This window comes from Charadrius vociferus, unplaced genomic scaffold (assembly GCF_000708025.1).
Source record: "Charadrius vociferus isolate BGI_N301 unplaced genomic scaffold, ASM70802v2 scaffold291, whole genome shotgun sequence".
NCBI classification, from domain to species: Eukaryota; Metazoa; Chordata; class Aves; order Charadriiformes; family Charadriidae; genus Charadrius; species Charadrius vociferus.
In genome coordinates, this window is record NW_009646958.1 from 927,659 (window position 1) to 941,822 (window position 14,164).

At 47.1% G+C, this 14,164-nt stretch overlaps 1 protein-coding gene across 1 annotated transcript in view; it reads left to right on the plus strand.

Annotated features, from left to right (window-relative positions):
• PTPRS (protein tyrosine phosphatase, receptor type, S) overlaps positions 1-14,164 on the plus strand; it is a 98,049-nt gene that overhangs the window by 24,592 nt on the left and 59,293 nt on the right. Inside the window, 2 exon segments of the mRNA XM_009895180.1 lie at positions 3,953-4,141; positions 13,827-13,937. Of these exon segments, the coding sequence (XP_009893482.1) occupies positions 3,953-4,141; positions 13,827-13,937 (300 nt within the window).

Below are 14,164 nucleotides of genomic sequence, written 5' to 3' on the forward strand. Positions count from 1 at the left end.
TGTAGGGAAGGCAGTGTATTACCTGCAGTATTACAGGGTCCAACACACATACCTACGTGTGTATTTATTGTCTATAAGCCTGCAAATTTTTAATAACATTGTTAGGCTATTACTATTTTCATAGTAAAACCTTTCAGATCAAAATAAATGGAATCAACAGACAGAGCATGTTAGTGAGACTCCTGGCTTGTAGTAAAATTGGCTGTGAAACAACGTTAACTAAGACACAGGTACATACATATTGATGGACAGAACTTGTTGATGTGATTTCACAAGGTGCATAATACTGGGATACCTGCTGGGGGGGGAGCAGCTGTAAGGGTTCATAAAAGAACAGGGAACTCGGGAGTGCTGGATTTTAATCCTGAGATTCTGCTTAAAACTAGAGTCGCTCAAGCTGCTTCACCTCTGTGTTCTTCCACCTGCAGTGAGGATAGTTGCCTGCTCAGAGACCAGCCAGTGGCTGCATGCTGGGCCACGCATCTCCAGAGAAGGGCGAAAAATTACTCCTCTTCTTCACTTCAGCAGCATCCTCGTTGTGGCTTTCTGCATTCAATACATAGTGCGTCTGTACATGCTCACACCCTCCTTCTCCTCTAAATTATTAAACAACTGTGCACACCCTGCGGGAAAAAGAGCAGCAGCAACACCCGCTTTATCTTTCTTTATCAACCTCATTTCCAGCGCGGCTAATTATCTAAACACAGAGCTGCCACCTTCTAGAGCGACAAGGAGACAGTGAGCACCGGTGTCTCCCTTTGCTGGCGCTGGCGCCCCTTGCTTTTTCTGTCTGACCGTGTGCGTGTCAGTGCACGCACCCAGGTTTGTTTGCGGCGTACCCCCCAGCACAGAGCACGTCGCCTGGTAGGATTTATTGTAAATGAATGCTGAAGTGCTCTTCTCTCCCTGCCCCCCTCCATCCCTCCTCCCCTAATCGTTCTCACCCTACTTTGTTCACTGGCCTTGAGGTAATTCACCAGCTTTTCGTCTGGGAGGCCTTTAAACAACTCCGCGTAAGAGCAGGTATGGATGAGGTGTTTGGGATGCTCCGTTAATATGGCAACACGCGGAAACGTTTGCCTGCATAAGCCAGTATGATTTTCAACAGCAAGCAGCTGCCCAGATGTGCCCTTGAAGCATCTTCAGCTCGCGTCTTGGTTCTTTTGTTCTTGCAGTTGCCTGGGCTGCTTTTAGAACGAGAATGCATAATCCAAGGCACTCCTTGTTTATTTGGTAACAGGTTTGGGCTGGTGTTTGGGGATTGATGGGGAGGGTGGCAGGGCATGTGTGTGCATGTCTTGTGGGGATTGAGTTGAGGTTGTAATTGCATTATTACAGGGAATCCAATTGTTAGGGGATGAAGGCAGTTTCACTTTCCTGGCAGGAAGGAAATCTGAGCACTTGAATCAGTGCAATATGTGATGTTCAAAGATGCTTCCTCCGCTGATCTGATCCTCAAATCTGATCACGCCTCTAGTCGCAGTTGTTTTAATTAAACTCAGAGGAATTCTGCACATTGTGCTGCAAGATTAACATTTTTGTTTAATTAGAAACACTCGGTAATAATAGTTGTAGCGGGCCTCCCCCAACACACACACACACACACACGTGCACACACACACAATCATGCACACACCCTGCCAGTCAAGAGGGCTGTTCTCTCTGTGGATTAATCGGTTCATGAAATTAACGGACGCGGGTTTGAGCCAGGTGGAGTAGCATCACCAGGGAGCAGGATAAAAGCAGTAATCAATAATGATGTCATCTGCAGCCAATGCGGCAGCAGCGCCGCGGCTCCTTAACAACACACCACCGCCTGGTTAAATAGCAGAAGGGAAGAGAAGACGTTAAAAGCCTGGCTGAAAGCTGTGCAAAGGCAAAGCAATTCCCAGGACCCCTCTGTCCTGAGCTCACTCTTGGGGGGCCAGGGTTTTGCAGCACATGTGATCTGCAAGAGCACACGCTGTTTGGAGACTCCTACAGTGCCCAGACACGGCCTGGTGAACTGAGAACTCAAAGGTTTGGTTCAGTCCCTAGTTAAAGATGTTTATCTTTCTCTTTAGAATGCAATATTCTGGTTTAGAGGTGCTTCAGACGCACCAAAATGGCTATGCCTTTATACAACTCTTAAGTTTGTCCATAGTGGCAGTTGTGTGTTACTTTAGCAGTTATAAAATGATATGTGTTTTCATTTGTGGTCAGATTCCTTTGATATATAGGGAGAGGTGTGGTTAATACATTTCACTCTCCAGTGAGTCACAATAGATCCTTTATAACTCTCCAACAATGGTCAGAGGAAGGAAACAATGCACACTTTTAAACACACAATTGAGGCATTTAAACCCTTTTCTTCTCTGCAGTAGCTGTGCGCTGCTATGAACCATATTGGACAAGAGTTTCTTGGCCTCAGGTATCAGAGCACTGCGCAAACCTTTAGCTCTGCCGTCATGATCTTCATAGATTTTTGGAAGTTGAGTGTGAGGCAGAGCAGAGTGGAATAGCTCTTGCCAAATCACCTGTGTTTGGAGGTCGCGTAGAACAGTACTGGGATCTGGTGATTCTGCTTTGCTTTTACAGGAAAAGACACCCGCCATAGCAAGGCCACCGGGTTTCTTTCTTGTTCCAGTCTCCGGGTTCAGCCGTACGTAGTTTGGCTCCATGGCTTCTGGTACGCAATGTGCCATGAGTAGGAAATGAGCTCTTGTTGTGTTTGCAGTTAGCAGGGATGCTTCCCAAGCAAGGCAAGGGTTTCCAGCCCGTCTCTGCTGCCATTGTGAGAACTCCCACTGGTTTCAGTGGGGGGCTGATTGTGATGTATGCTACTTTTTTAAAAATCCCACCTTTCTAAAATCCTTTATTTTATTTCCCTTCTGTTCCCTCACCTGCTTTTGGGATGGATTCAATGCCATAGATTCCCAGGGCTGCGATTCCTCAACACACCTCATTTGAAATGACAGAGAATCCCTGTAAGGTCTCACCCTGGTGCCCGCGTCCTCTTTCCAGGCTGCCCCTTCCAAAGACTGATTTTCTGGGAGGAAAAAATGGCGTGTTCCTGAGCCCTATCAGCCAGCACAAGATAGCTCTCTTCCACATGAGTTAGGAGGTCGTGACAAAGATTGTGGGGGAAGCACTGGGGTTTTGTATTAGTTATCGCAAATTAGTCCGCATGGGTTAGGATTGCCCTCCTCACCCTCATTAGTGGAGGCAAAGGCGAGATGGAGAGGAAGCAAGAAGCTCAGTTGAGCCTGTCTTCTCGGTGCTGGTGCCACGTCCCTCCTCTTCTAGGGCAGCGGCACTCTGAATTAATAAATCTGAAAATCACACCCTGTCTGACAGCACTGGGCTTATTGTTGTTATGTGTGTCCCCTCCGGTAACTACAGCTGGGTGATATTTTCCTCTCCTTTCTCTCTCTGTTTCCACTGTGGCTTTGAAGGGCCTTTTCACGTAGTCACTTCTGTTATTTCTCTTGTGCAGTTTGTTTCGTACTGTGGGGTTTGGAGGGGGAAGAAGAACACCTCCTTGTAAATGTGACCGTATAGACTGTACTGTGCGGTGCCGGGATCTTCGCCGTGTGTGTGCACAGCTTCTGCTGTAAAAACAGCGAAGTGCGAGGCACGTACCTGACAGAGGGATTCAGTGCAAGACGTGGAGAAACTTTGAAATGACTATTCCCATGCCCCAAAGGGTTTTAATAGTTTGCATTTAAACGTAGAATCTTCTTGTGGGACGTTAGAATAGTCACACAAAATGGACAAACTGGTAATTTTGCTGTATAATGTGTTTTCACAAACCGTCTATGGACCATTTACTGTAGCCTTGTTTAAAATTGCATTGCACAGAGTACTGGGCAGCAAGTCTGCCTGGTGCTTTCTGCGCTGTTCCCCTGAACAGCTCCTCCAGCTGCACCAGTCCCTCTATGTGTTTAACCACTCCTTTGTTCTCTCCTACCAGAGGACCAGTTACCTCCCGGCTTCCCAAACATTGATATGGGCCCCCAGCTGAAAGTGGTGGAGAGGACACGAACAGCCACGATGCTCTGTGCGGCCAGTGGGAACCCAGACCCAGAGATCACTTGGTTTAAAGATTTCCTGCCCGTCGACCCCAGCGCAAGCAACGGGAGAATAAAACAACTGAGATCAGGTAAGGTCTTTGTGTGAGACTGGAGGAATTGAGACCTCGATACAGCCGTGAAGAGACTGCTCAGAGGTTTCTGAAGCAGAAGAGAGGGCTGATAGATGTGCGCCCTCCCCCCTGGGTATGGATTGGGGCATTCGGGGTTTTTTTTGTTTTGGGACTCATGTTCTTACCCAGGGAGTGGTTGGAGTATTTTCGCCTCCAACCCATCCTCCTGGCCTTCCCTACTGCCTACTTGACAGAAGGGGAATGACAGCAGGAAAGCTGGTTCCCACCCAGGAGACGCTGTAACTGCTTCACTGGAGAACGGTGCTCTTGGGAGCAGGGGAAACTGGGGACTGGATGGGGGCTGAGAGTTTTATCCTCAGACCAAGAACCGGGTAAGGAGGAAGGAGAACCGCTACGGCAGAAATGGCTTTTTCGACCACACACACCTGGTATAGGGTCTGCAGCTCAGGCAGCCTCTTGCTGTCGAAACACGATCCTGTTGGTGTGAACTGAGCCTCGCAAAGCTGGTGGTGAAGAACAGCTCTTGCGGGATCCTTCTGGCATCAAGTCCCTGCAGTCATCACTGGAGAGCAGGCGTGAGCGTTCTGGAGTGACCCCTCGGTGGCAGTGCCCATGGAGTGGGTCTCCATGAACAGATGTACCCCAGCTCTGTGGCTCTTGTCAGTTTTCTGTCTTTCCCCATCTGCTTGTCCATCTGTCTCTTTTGTTTGTTTTATGTTTGTTGTTTTGTGTGTGTGTCAACATGACATCTCTTAATATTCACGTTTCAGGAGCTGTTTCTATACTGTTAAATCTGCCAGTTCACTGTGTGAGAATGTGTGTATGTGTGCAAGGAGGGCACAGGTGTGTTTATTTTTGAACACTACTGATAAAGAACTTCCATTGATAGCTTCTAAAATGAAACAAGCTTTGGAAGTTTTACCTTTTGACAAAAACTAACCTGAGAAATAATGCTTTTCAAATACTGCTTGGACTGAGTGCTTTGACCCAGCCTAGAGAAAACATGTCTGCGTGGTTGGACATAGCAAGCGCTAGCGTCACTTCAGCTACTCAGAACATTTCTTTGGCCAAGAGAGATGGAGCATTTTCAAGATTCTTTTTTTTTTGCAGAAGAATGGCTTTGTTGTAGGCAAAGGGAAAGCAGAAGCTTCAGTGAAGCAGCTGGGGTTGCTCTGTTCATATTAGACATCGTACAAGTCAGCCGCTCCAGTGGTAACCGCTACTGCTGGCTCTGGAGAAATCAGTTCTGACTGCGGTGATGCTGGATCTGAATGTCAGAGAATGTAACCGCCTGGTTTTTCTCTTGCCCTGTTTGGCAAAGATTCTGTACAAAGATTTCTAGTTCTGTGGGCCGCTAATGGAAAAGATTCAGTCTAGTTCCAGTTCGGTGTAGCTTTTATACACCTGCATAAATGCATCCCTATTCAGTGAAGCAAACTTACAAGCAGATACTTAAACTGCTTTGTTGAATTAGAATGGATTGTTGAATCCCACAAACACAGATGAGATTGACCTCCCTGTTTTATCATAACAGCTGAGGCAAATGCAAATAAAAAAAATCACTCAGCATAAATAATGAGAGGTAAACTAGAATTATGTCGTGCTCTGTGACCGTGATCTGAAGTGTGAGTAATGCGCAGGCAGATTATTTTTAATACATTTATCATCTTGCTAGAATGCCTCTATACTCCTTAACTGGGTTTGATCTGGTGTTCTCCTCAAAGCCACCTGAGTGCTGCATTTTTATTCCAGTGAATTGGTTAGCCTCGGAGTGAACCCTTGGCCTTTCTGATAAATCAGAAGATACCTGCTGAGAATTAAATCTCATTTACAGCTGCTTTGAATTAGTAAACTGGTGAAACCCTGCAGCATCCCTGTTGTCCTTAGGGGCAGAGACCTGTTGCTTGTGTGAAAGGGAGTGCAGATTCCTGGACAGTCAGGACTTGAGCTCTCCTATTTCGTCTACTTTTATGGCCTTTCAAAACCTGCATGCTCTGTGCTGCAAAGGCCAAAGTATTAAAGTGCTAAATGAATTAACATTAGGGTCGTCTGTACTGTGTTAGTGTTTAGGTCAGTGGAGAGGAGCTGTGTTAAGACCAAGGCAGAGCAGATTCAAGTGTGTGTTTGTAACCCGAGTGTGATGTGCAAGGCGATGCCTGTTTGAGCGCCGATGGTGCGAGTGCTGCTAAAGTCAGAACTTAATTCAATACATTTATCTTTCCAGAAAACAAACTTTGCTGCCAGAAGTGTGGCACTAGCACACATTAGGGCATTGGATGCTTCAGGACACTGCTAATGAGCTTCAGTGTCTTTCAGCCCCAGGTCATCAACATGACTCCAGCCCAGCTTCTTGGGGATTAACAATTACACCCCACTAACGGGTGTTTGACAACCCTCTGTGAATAGGAGTGACCCTGGTACTAAATCACAACTTCAGCGCTGCACTTTGTGCTGACAGGCTTAGCGTAGAAGCCAGCGACTGCGTTGTCTCTGAAGACTTGGCTGCGCGTTGCTGCCTGATGGAGACGGGACAGGGACAGGCTGAGAGCAGCAGGACAGGACAGTCACCCCCGTTCTGCCTTGGAGATAAAGCCGTCAGGATGGCAGCCGCACTGCTTTATTATGAAGGGTGTTAAGAACTGGATTGCTATCAATATATGAGTTAGTGGCAAACATGCAAATTAGCTCATTAAAAGGTACAAGTGAAATGTCATACATAGAGGTCTGCAAAATTGGGTAGCCGTGTCCAGATTTGGTTCTCATTTATATTAAAAAAACCTGAATGTTTCGCTGGCAGTATAAATGGACCGCTGAGACCATGGTCATTATAGTCACATCATCCTGTAGACCCATTATTTCGTGGGTCTTCAGTATAATTGAGAAAGAGGTGATATGTCATTAACCATAGAGGGTTTTATCTATCCAGTATTTCTTCTTCCTTCAATCTTCAGATAAACTTTCCAAGCAACCAGAAAGCATTTAACGTTTGGGGGTTTTGACTGAATGAAAAGCTGAATTGTCAATCAAAAGAAACTTTGTTTAGGCTCCTGCTTCCCTTAGACACACATGAGCATCTCAGCTTTAGAGACCCAGGTTGTCTAAGAGTTTACCTGGTCTTGGTGGTGGAAGAGGAACGGATATTTCTGCTTAACCCAGACACAGGCGGTCTCAGGCCACTTAACGTAGAAGCCAATGTCCTTTGCTCAGCTGTGCCACCTAGGGGGGATCACAGGAGGCAGCCTGCAGCCACCTTCTTGGATCACAGAAACACTAAAACCTTTTGTGTCTTGTTGTTGTCTTCTGTTTTCTAAATAACTGGCTATAACGAACTTACTTTTTCCTTTTTTTTTCTTTTTTTCACCTTTTTTTAACATTCAGAGACCTTTGGTAAGTTTGTTCAATTAAAAAAACAATCAAACCGAAAAACCCCAAACCTGCTAATGTCCAGATTTGTAACCCTTGCCCTTTAAACTAATTCCTTTGTAACAGCTTCTTGAGAGGCATGCTATGCATTTCTTCTACTAACTCTTTCAGTAGGGATATTCTGCCCTCTTAATGAATTTCTGCAGGGGTATTGCAGGCTACAAAAAGAATAATAATCATCCTAATTAATATATCTGTATAAAGAGATAACAGCTAAATATGAACCTCCTAATATTGGATAGATTTTTTTTGTAACTTAGCAACAGTTGTCCTGGAATTCCCCAATTACACAATAGCTTGTACCCTGGAACTGTGATAATTGTGTTCACACCTGCAGGAGGTCTTGGAGTTTCACATCTAACAGGGTTATTGGCATTTGCAGAAGGGAGAGGTGGGGGTGCGGCATTTTCAAATTGAAGCTGTAAATCACAGGTCATCTGCTATGGGAAAGGGTTGAGCAAAGGAAAAGCCCCCTCCTCCAGATCGTCTCCATCCCTCGAGAAGGCAGGAGCCTGTCTGCGGAACTCACGGCACGTTTCCTCCGTGTGCCAAGTCCCCTTTTGTTATTAGAGATGTAGCAATTGCAGCTGTCAGCCAGGATCCGGCATGTTAAAATTGCAGAAGACCCTTGATGATTGCTTGCTTGTTTAGAATAGAAAGCTCTCTCCAGCCCTCGGGAGAGGAGCATAGCACACACATGTTCTCACACGTGGCCCGACAGAAGGTGGGGATGTGTTTTCTGTCATTACCATGGTAATGGTGACTGTCCTCCTCTCCCTGTTTTCAAGGCTTGGAGAATCCGTAGGCAGCTTGGCGTGTGGGAAGCCAGAGGAAGGGATGGTGGAAGAGCAGATCCCAGCCTCTGTGACACAGGGGGACACCTGCACGTGGTGTTCTGCCTGGCACCATCTTGGTCCTTTATAATCCAGAGGCAAGTCCTTTAAGCTGCCTTTTGCCTCTGCTGCTAAACGCCAGGTTGGCCATCTGGGCTCATGCAGCCTCAAAATTTGCCCTAAATAGGCAGATTTGCAGATCCTGGGAGGCCATGGAAGGCAGTATGAATAATTTGCACGTGGCATCCCAGAACCAGCTTTTCACTCCAAAGTCGGCGTCCAGTGTGCGTTCTTCCTCCTTTAGTTTTCCTGCAAAGCTGGTGCCTGTATTCTGTCCTAGACAGTGCTTAGCCTCGTATGTTTGCTCGCGCACTGTTTAGGAGACCAGGCAGGCCAGCTATTGAACGCAGGTGCCTCCCCTCCACCACCACCACCTTACCAAATCTTACAGGACCTGTCAGAGTTCTTCAGAATAATTAAATTATTCCAGATCATCCTCTAGCACCATCCTGCTGCCCCTATATTGACTATGAAACTGGTTAGATGTGAAACTCCAACAGTGAAAATCTACCATCTGTGTCCCTGCCGCCATTCGAACCACTCTTCTTTCCTCGCGAGTTACTTGATCTCATTTTGGTTCAAATTCTGTCCCCTCCGTCCCTGGTGTGGGGCATCTTGCAAAACATGTTTTGCTCCTCATCTCTACGTCCCGTGTGCCAGGGTTAGAATTGGAAAGACCGAGGTGCGTTGCTTGGCTGCTCTTGCTCCCCAAGAGCTCAGGCTCCAGGACAGTCTGTCTCTGAGAGCTGCTGACAACCCATTTCCAGAGGCAGCGTTGATGCTTAGAAGGAACGGAGAATAACTAACCTGCAATGACACAAGAAGGTAACGGCTGCTGTTGTATCTATGCTTACATAGCTCTAACTTCCAGCATCTTTCTCCTGTCAATTAGAGTGAACCTTTGCAGGAAACTGCCAGGCTTAGCCCAGGCCGAAGCAGCTTTATAGCGGTGGGTGATGTGGGGGTCTCTCCCCCTCCTCTACCCTCTTCCCGTTTAGCCTTGTTCCAGATTTGTGCCACAGATGGCAGATTTTCACTCCAGTTTTGAGACAGAAGGATGTATCAGAGGCTGTTTTTATTTCCACTGAATTGAACTATAACCCTTTGCTGCTTTCTCTCTCTCTCTCTCTCTCTCTCTCTCGCTTTTTAAAACCTTCCTGCCATCTCCTGTGCGGAGACCTGCCCAAGTACACGCTCCCCCCACCTCTTTCTCTTTCAAGCGCTGTCTCTCCACCCTTTGTCCTGATAGCTAACCAGCCTGCTTTATTAACCTTAGCTAGTTCCTAACCCTAACTAGATGCTAACTTTTCTCTAGCAAATAACCTAACCTCTTAAGTAGAAGCTGAGTATAACTAGAATCTAATATCCTAACACTATAATACCTCTCTTCCCTCATCCCCTTTGAAACATAAAGGTGAACTGTAATCGGTATCTATGTATTTTTACCTTCTATCCTGAAAATGGAGGATTGAACCGCAGCACAAAAAGGATGAGCAGGGCTGAAGGATAAGGAGGGAAGGGGGGTTCTGGTGGTTGAGCCAGCAGATTGGCAGCAGGAGGCTTTGGCTCCTGTTCATGCCTCTGCCTCAGACTCCCCTCTGTGACCTTGGGCAATTTGCTTCACCTCTACCTCGGTTTCCCCGTCTGTAAAGTGGGGTAGTAATGCTGCTGTACCCCACTGGGGGAGAGGAGAGAGCGCAAGGCTGATGTTTATCATGTAATGCGCTGTACAAGCCCTGCCTGGGAGGTGCTGCAGAACGGCGGCGTTGTTACCGTTGCAGAGAAGCTCTTGCATTTCTCCCGAGTAAGAGGCAATACTCCTAATTGCGGAATCTGCCCTGTTCTCAGGATTGGGGTAAAAACCAAGCAACTAAACCCCCTTCTTTGATAAGCTGTGTGACAAGTTTGAATGCCGCTGTGAGCAAAAGGACCTGCCGTGTTTTTGAAGGAAGATGGTTGCACCCTCAGGAGGTCAGATGGGGGGACAGTGATTTACCGTTGCCTGTGGCATGGTTCACCAGCCACCATGTCACTTCCTCTCATCTGAGAGCCCTGCCGAGGCAGAAAACTTACGTTAGGCACTAGAGACAACTGGGGGGGGTTAAATAAAAATAACCCAAGGGGGATGCAATCAACAGGCGAACGTAGCGGGACTCTCCTCTCTCCATACCCCCCCTCCTGCGCTGGCCTTAGGGAGGCTTCCAGAGCAGCAGCGTGAGGTAGCCCTGGCCCTTGCGCAGTAGCATGGCCTTCTTCAGCACGGAGCATCTGGCTGCGGTCTCCATGCTGAGCCACTGAAGGGTAACTGAAGGTCCTGATAAGGACATGCGTTGAATTCCTCGCACATCTGTGCCAATAGCTAAAGTTTGGAACAGGGAATTTGCTAGCAAAGGTGGGATCAAACCTGCAACTCTTAATGTGATGCAAGGTACCCGCGTGTCCCTTTCCCCGTCTGGGCTACCGCAGCCGTAATGCCGACCCTTCTCCCCAGGAGCGATGACGATAAATGCAGGTTCATCGTATGTTCTGCAAGTAGCAAACAGTAGTGTCAGCTGAGACCCTGAAGACTTTTTTTGCATTCTTAGCAACAAAATGAAGCCAGTCTTAACACTCCTCAAGCCAAGCGCAATGGAGGCTTTGCAAACCGCCAGCTGAATTGGCCTGCTTTAAAAAGGGCATCCCCATCTCAAGTTCCCTGAACCCTCTTCAGTCTGTCCCTGTAACTTCAGATGAGGTAGAGCAGGAAGTTTCCTCCTGGGAACTGTCTTCCTTGACTCAGGTCCTTTTCCCACGGGCAATCCAGGTGTTTGGGGTTTTACAGTCTTTTCACTTATTTTCTTTGTTTTCTTTGCAGAAGGTACACCGATCCGAGGTAAGACATCCCCAACTCACTCACTCACCCACTCTCCAAACACTTCTCTCCACTCAGTTCCCGTTTCATTCACCTGTGCTCAATACAGATTCTTGCTCTTGTTGTTGTGTTTTCTTGTCCTGCTTCACCTCTGGATATTTATTTTTTTTATCTGTCTTTATTTTATATACAGTTATTAATGTCCTTTTTTGTTTGCTGGGTGCACTTGGTAATACTGATACTGTTATTCTAATAACGTCTCGGGCCGTGCTGCCTGAGATTTATGGCAGAGTTTTAAGAGCTAATCTCTCCAGGACTGTGAAGGACTGAAGTTCATCTTGAGCATTAAATGCTATCAAAGCTTGGTGAATACTTAGGACCTTCTCTTGATTGGTGCAGAGTGCTCCTGAGCCACTGATGGTGGTGAAAGTTTATCAATCCTTTGCTCAGACAGATCTTCAGCGCTTACCAGCTCAGTGTACTTATTTGTTTGGCTTCAGAGCCACCTTTCCCCTTCCTCCCCACACTCTTACCCTTAGGTTTTTCTGGGAAAGATACCTGTGGTAAGTAGCTTTTGCACTGTCTCTTTAATGAAGCCAAAAAGATACTGGACCTCAGGCTGTCATTGAGAGTCATCAGGAGTTGGGTGTGCACCCCTTGGAAGACCTTGCTTTGGTTTTATCTACACTGGCAAATTTTAAAGTCTGTAATTCTCTGCTGGTGAAAGCAACAGGAGGTGCTGTAGGTGAGATTTACTTCTTCACACATCATCTCTATTGGCTCCTGACAAGTACTGAAAACTCGCTGACCTCTCTACAGTATAATTTCCACCGTTGCGTTCACCAGCAAAGCTGCAGTGGTCAAGATGCAAGGGGTGAGTCTTCATTCCCCGGTGAAGCTGCTGGCCTGCAGGTCGTGGTTCTGTTCCTGCTCTGCCGCGTGGCTTTGTCTCCCCTTGTGTACGCTCACACAAGTAACACTCATGAGCCACACAAAAAATTTGTCTCGAACCAGTGGAAGCAACCCACAGATTTGTCCAAATTAACAGAAATTATTAGAAAAACTCACTGACCAGCTCTCCACCAAAGTGGGGCTTTCAGATGGCAGAGCGTGCTCGAGCTGTAACTCCGACTGAACGACGCTCAGCTGGTGTCTCAGTGTGAAGCTTCAGTCTGTTTGGTTTGTAACTCCTGTTATACTGAAATGCCCACAGATTCTTTTGAAATGAATTGAATTTGGTTTAGTGGCTTGGTTGGGGTTTTTTTTTGCTTTTTAATTCTATCTGTTCCACCTTTGGGAGCTACCAGACACAGTGGATGCTGGCGGGAGTCGCACTATCACACCCCATCCCTGTCATAAATAGTCTCACAGCCTCACCTCTTCCCACGCGGCATTCTTTTTCACCCAGGCACACACAGAGGAACACGAGCTTCGTGTCCTCCTCATGTGAACACATTGGGTTTTTCTTCCTGAAGAGGCTGTATCTGCAACCAACAATGATCTCGTTTGCACTTTTCTCACTTAAGATCTTATCAATAATATTACGCTGAGCTGGAATTGTTTGGTTTTCATATTTAGGTTTTTTTCCAGAGATGGGAGTTAAGACTCTTGCCACATGTGAGCTCTGACCATATCTGTAGTATAATCATGTACTCCTAATACATAAAACATTTGATAACCCGATGAATTATTTATGTAGTATGTATTTTAACTGGAGTTTTGCAGGGATGAAGCCTTCTGAGGTAAATGAGGCAATTTTCTTCCGTGTAGTTACATGCTGCATATCTCTGCATGTTTGCATACAGGAGTGTTTAATATGGGCTCTGGGTATATTCTTGTGGGCTGCAATAATGTACAGGTTTAAGAAAAACCTTAATCCTTTTGGCTCAGTCATTGTAAAGCACACAGGCAATTTCGAAGTTCCAATGCTGTGTTTACAGGGTTTTCTCTTGGGAATATTCACTATCAGTAAGGTGCTTTTCAGACGGACTCTTATCTCCTGTAGGCTTCCTGTGAACCGGGTATTTAGGCACCAGCCAAAGGCAGCCGTGATAAAAATGCTCCAGGGATCCTGGGCAGTGGGTGACAAAGCCTTTCTCTTTTATGGGCGCTGCTTCAAATCAAGCAAGGGAAAGTCAGCTGCCTTCTGATAGATTTCTGGGGGTCACAATAATATGGATTATTGAAGTTGATTTCACGAGTTCTGGTGCAGAGTGTCTGCATTGCAGAAGCCACAAAAGTTGATATTTCTGCTGATCGTTTCAGTACAGAGAGTAACCCTTTGTGTCCGGGGCGGGGGGTAGTACATTTTCTCTTCCCGTTGGGTACGTGTCCAGCCGTACCGCTGGGCAGAGGGCTCCGCGCTTCTGGAGCTCGTCACCCAACATCCCCGGGGAATGTCCCAGTGTGTCCCAGGGGAGGAAAAAACAAAACATTGACGCTATTGCTCTCTCTTAAACGCAAAACAAAATGGTGATGATGGTGTTTTTGCTGCGGTCTTCTTCTCTCCTCGCAGGGGGCCTGCAGATTGAAAGCAGCGAGGAGACGGACCAGGGGAAGTATGAATGCGTCGCCAGCAACAGCGCCGGAGTGCGCTACTCCTCCCCTGCTAACCTTTACGTGAGAGGTAGGGAGTGCATCGGCTCACAACACTGGCAAATATCTCCCTCCCCACGGCCTTCCTTTGTCCCCAGCCGTTCGATTCGGCCCCGTCCCTGAGCGCAGGGAAAGCACTGGTGTCAATCGGCTGGAGCCCTACAGCGCGCTGCTGAGCTTGCAGAGGGATCCTGGTGCTCCCTGACTTCTCCCCATGGCTGGTGGCTCCAGCTCCCTCCCCAGAGCTGCGGAGCAGCA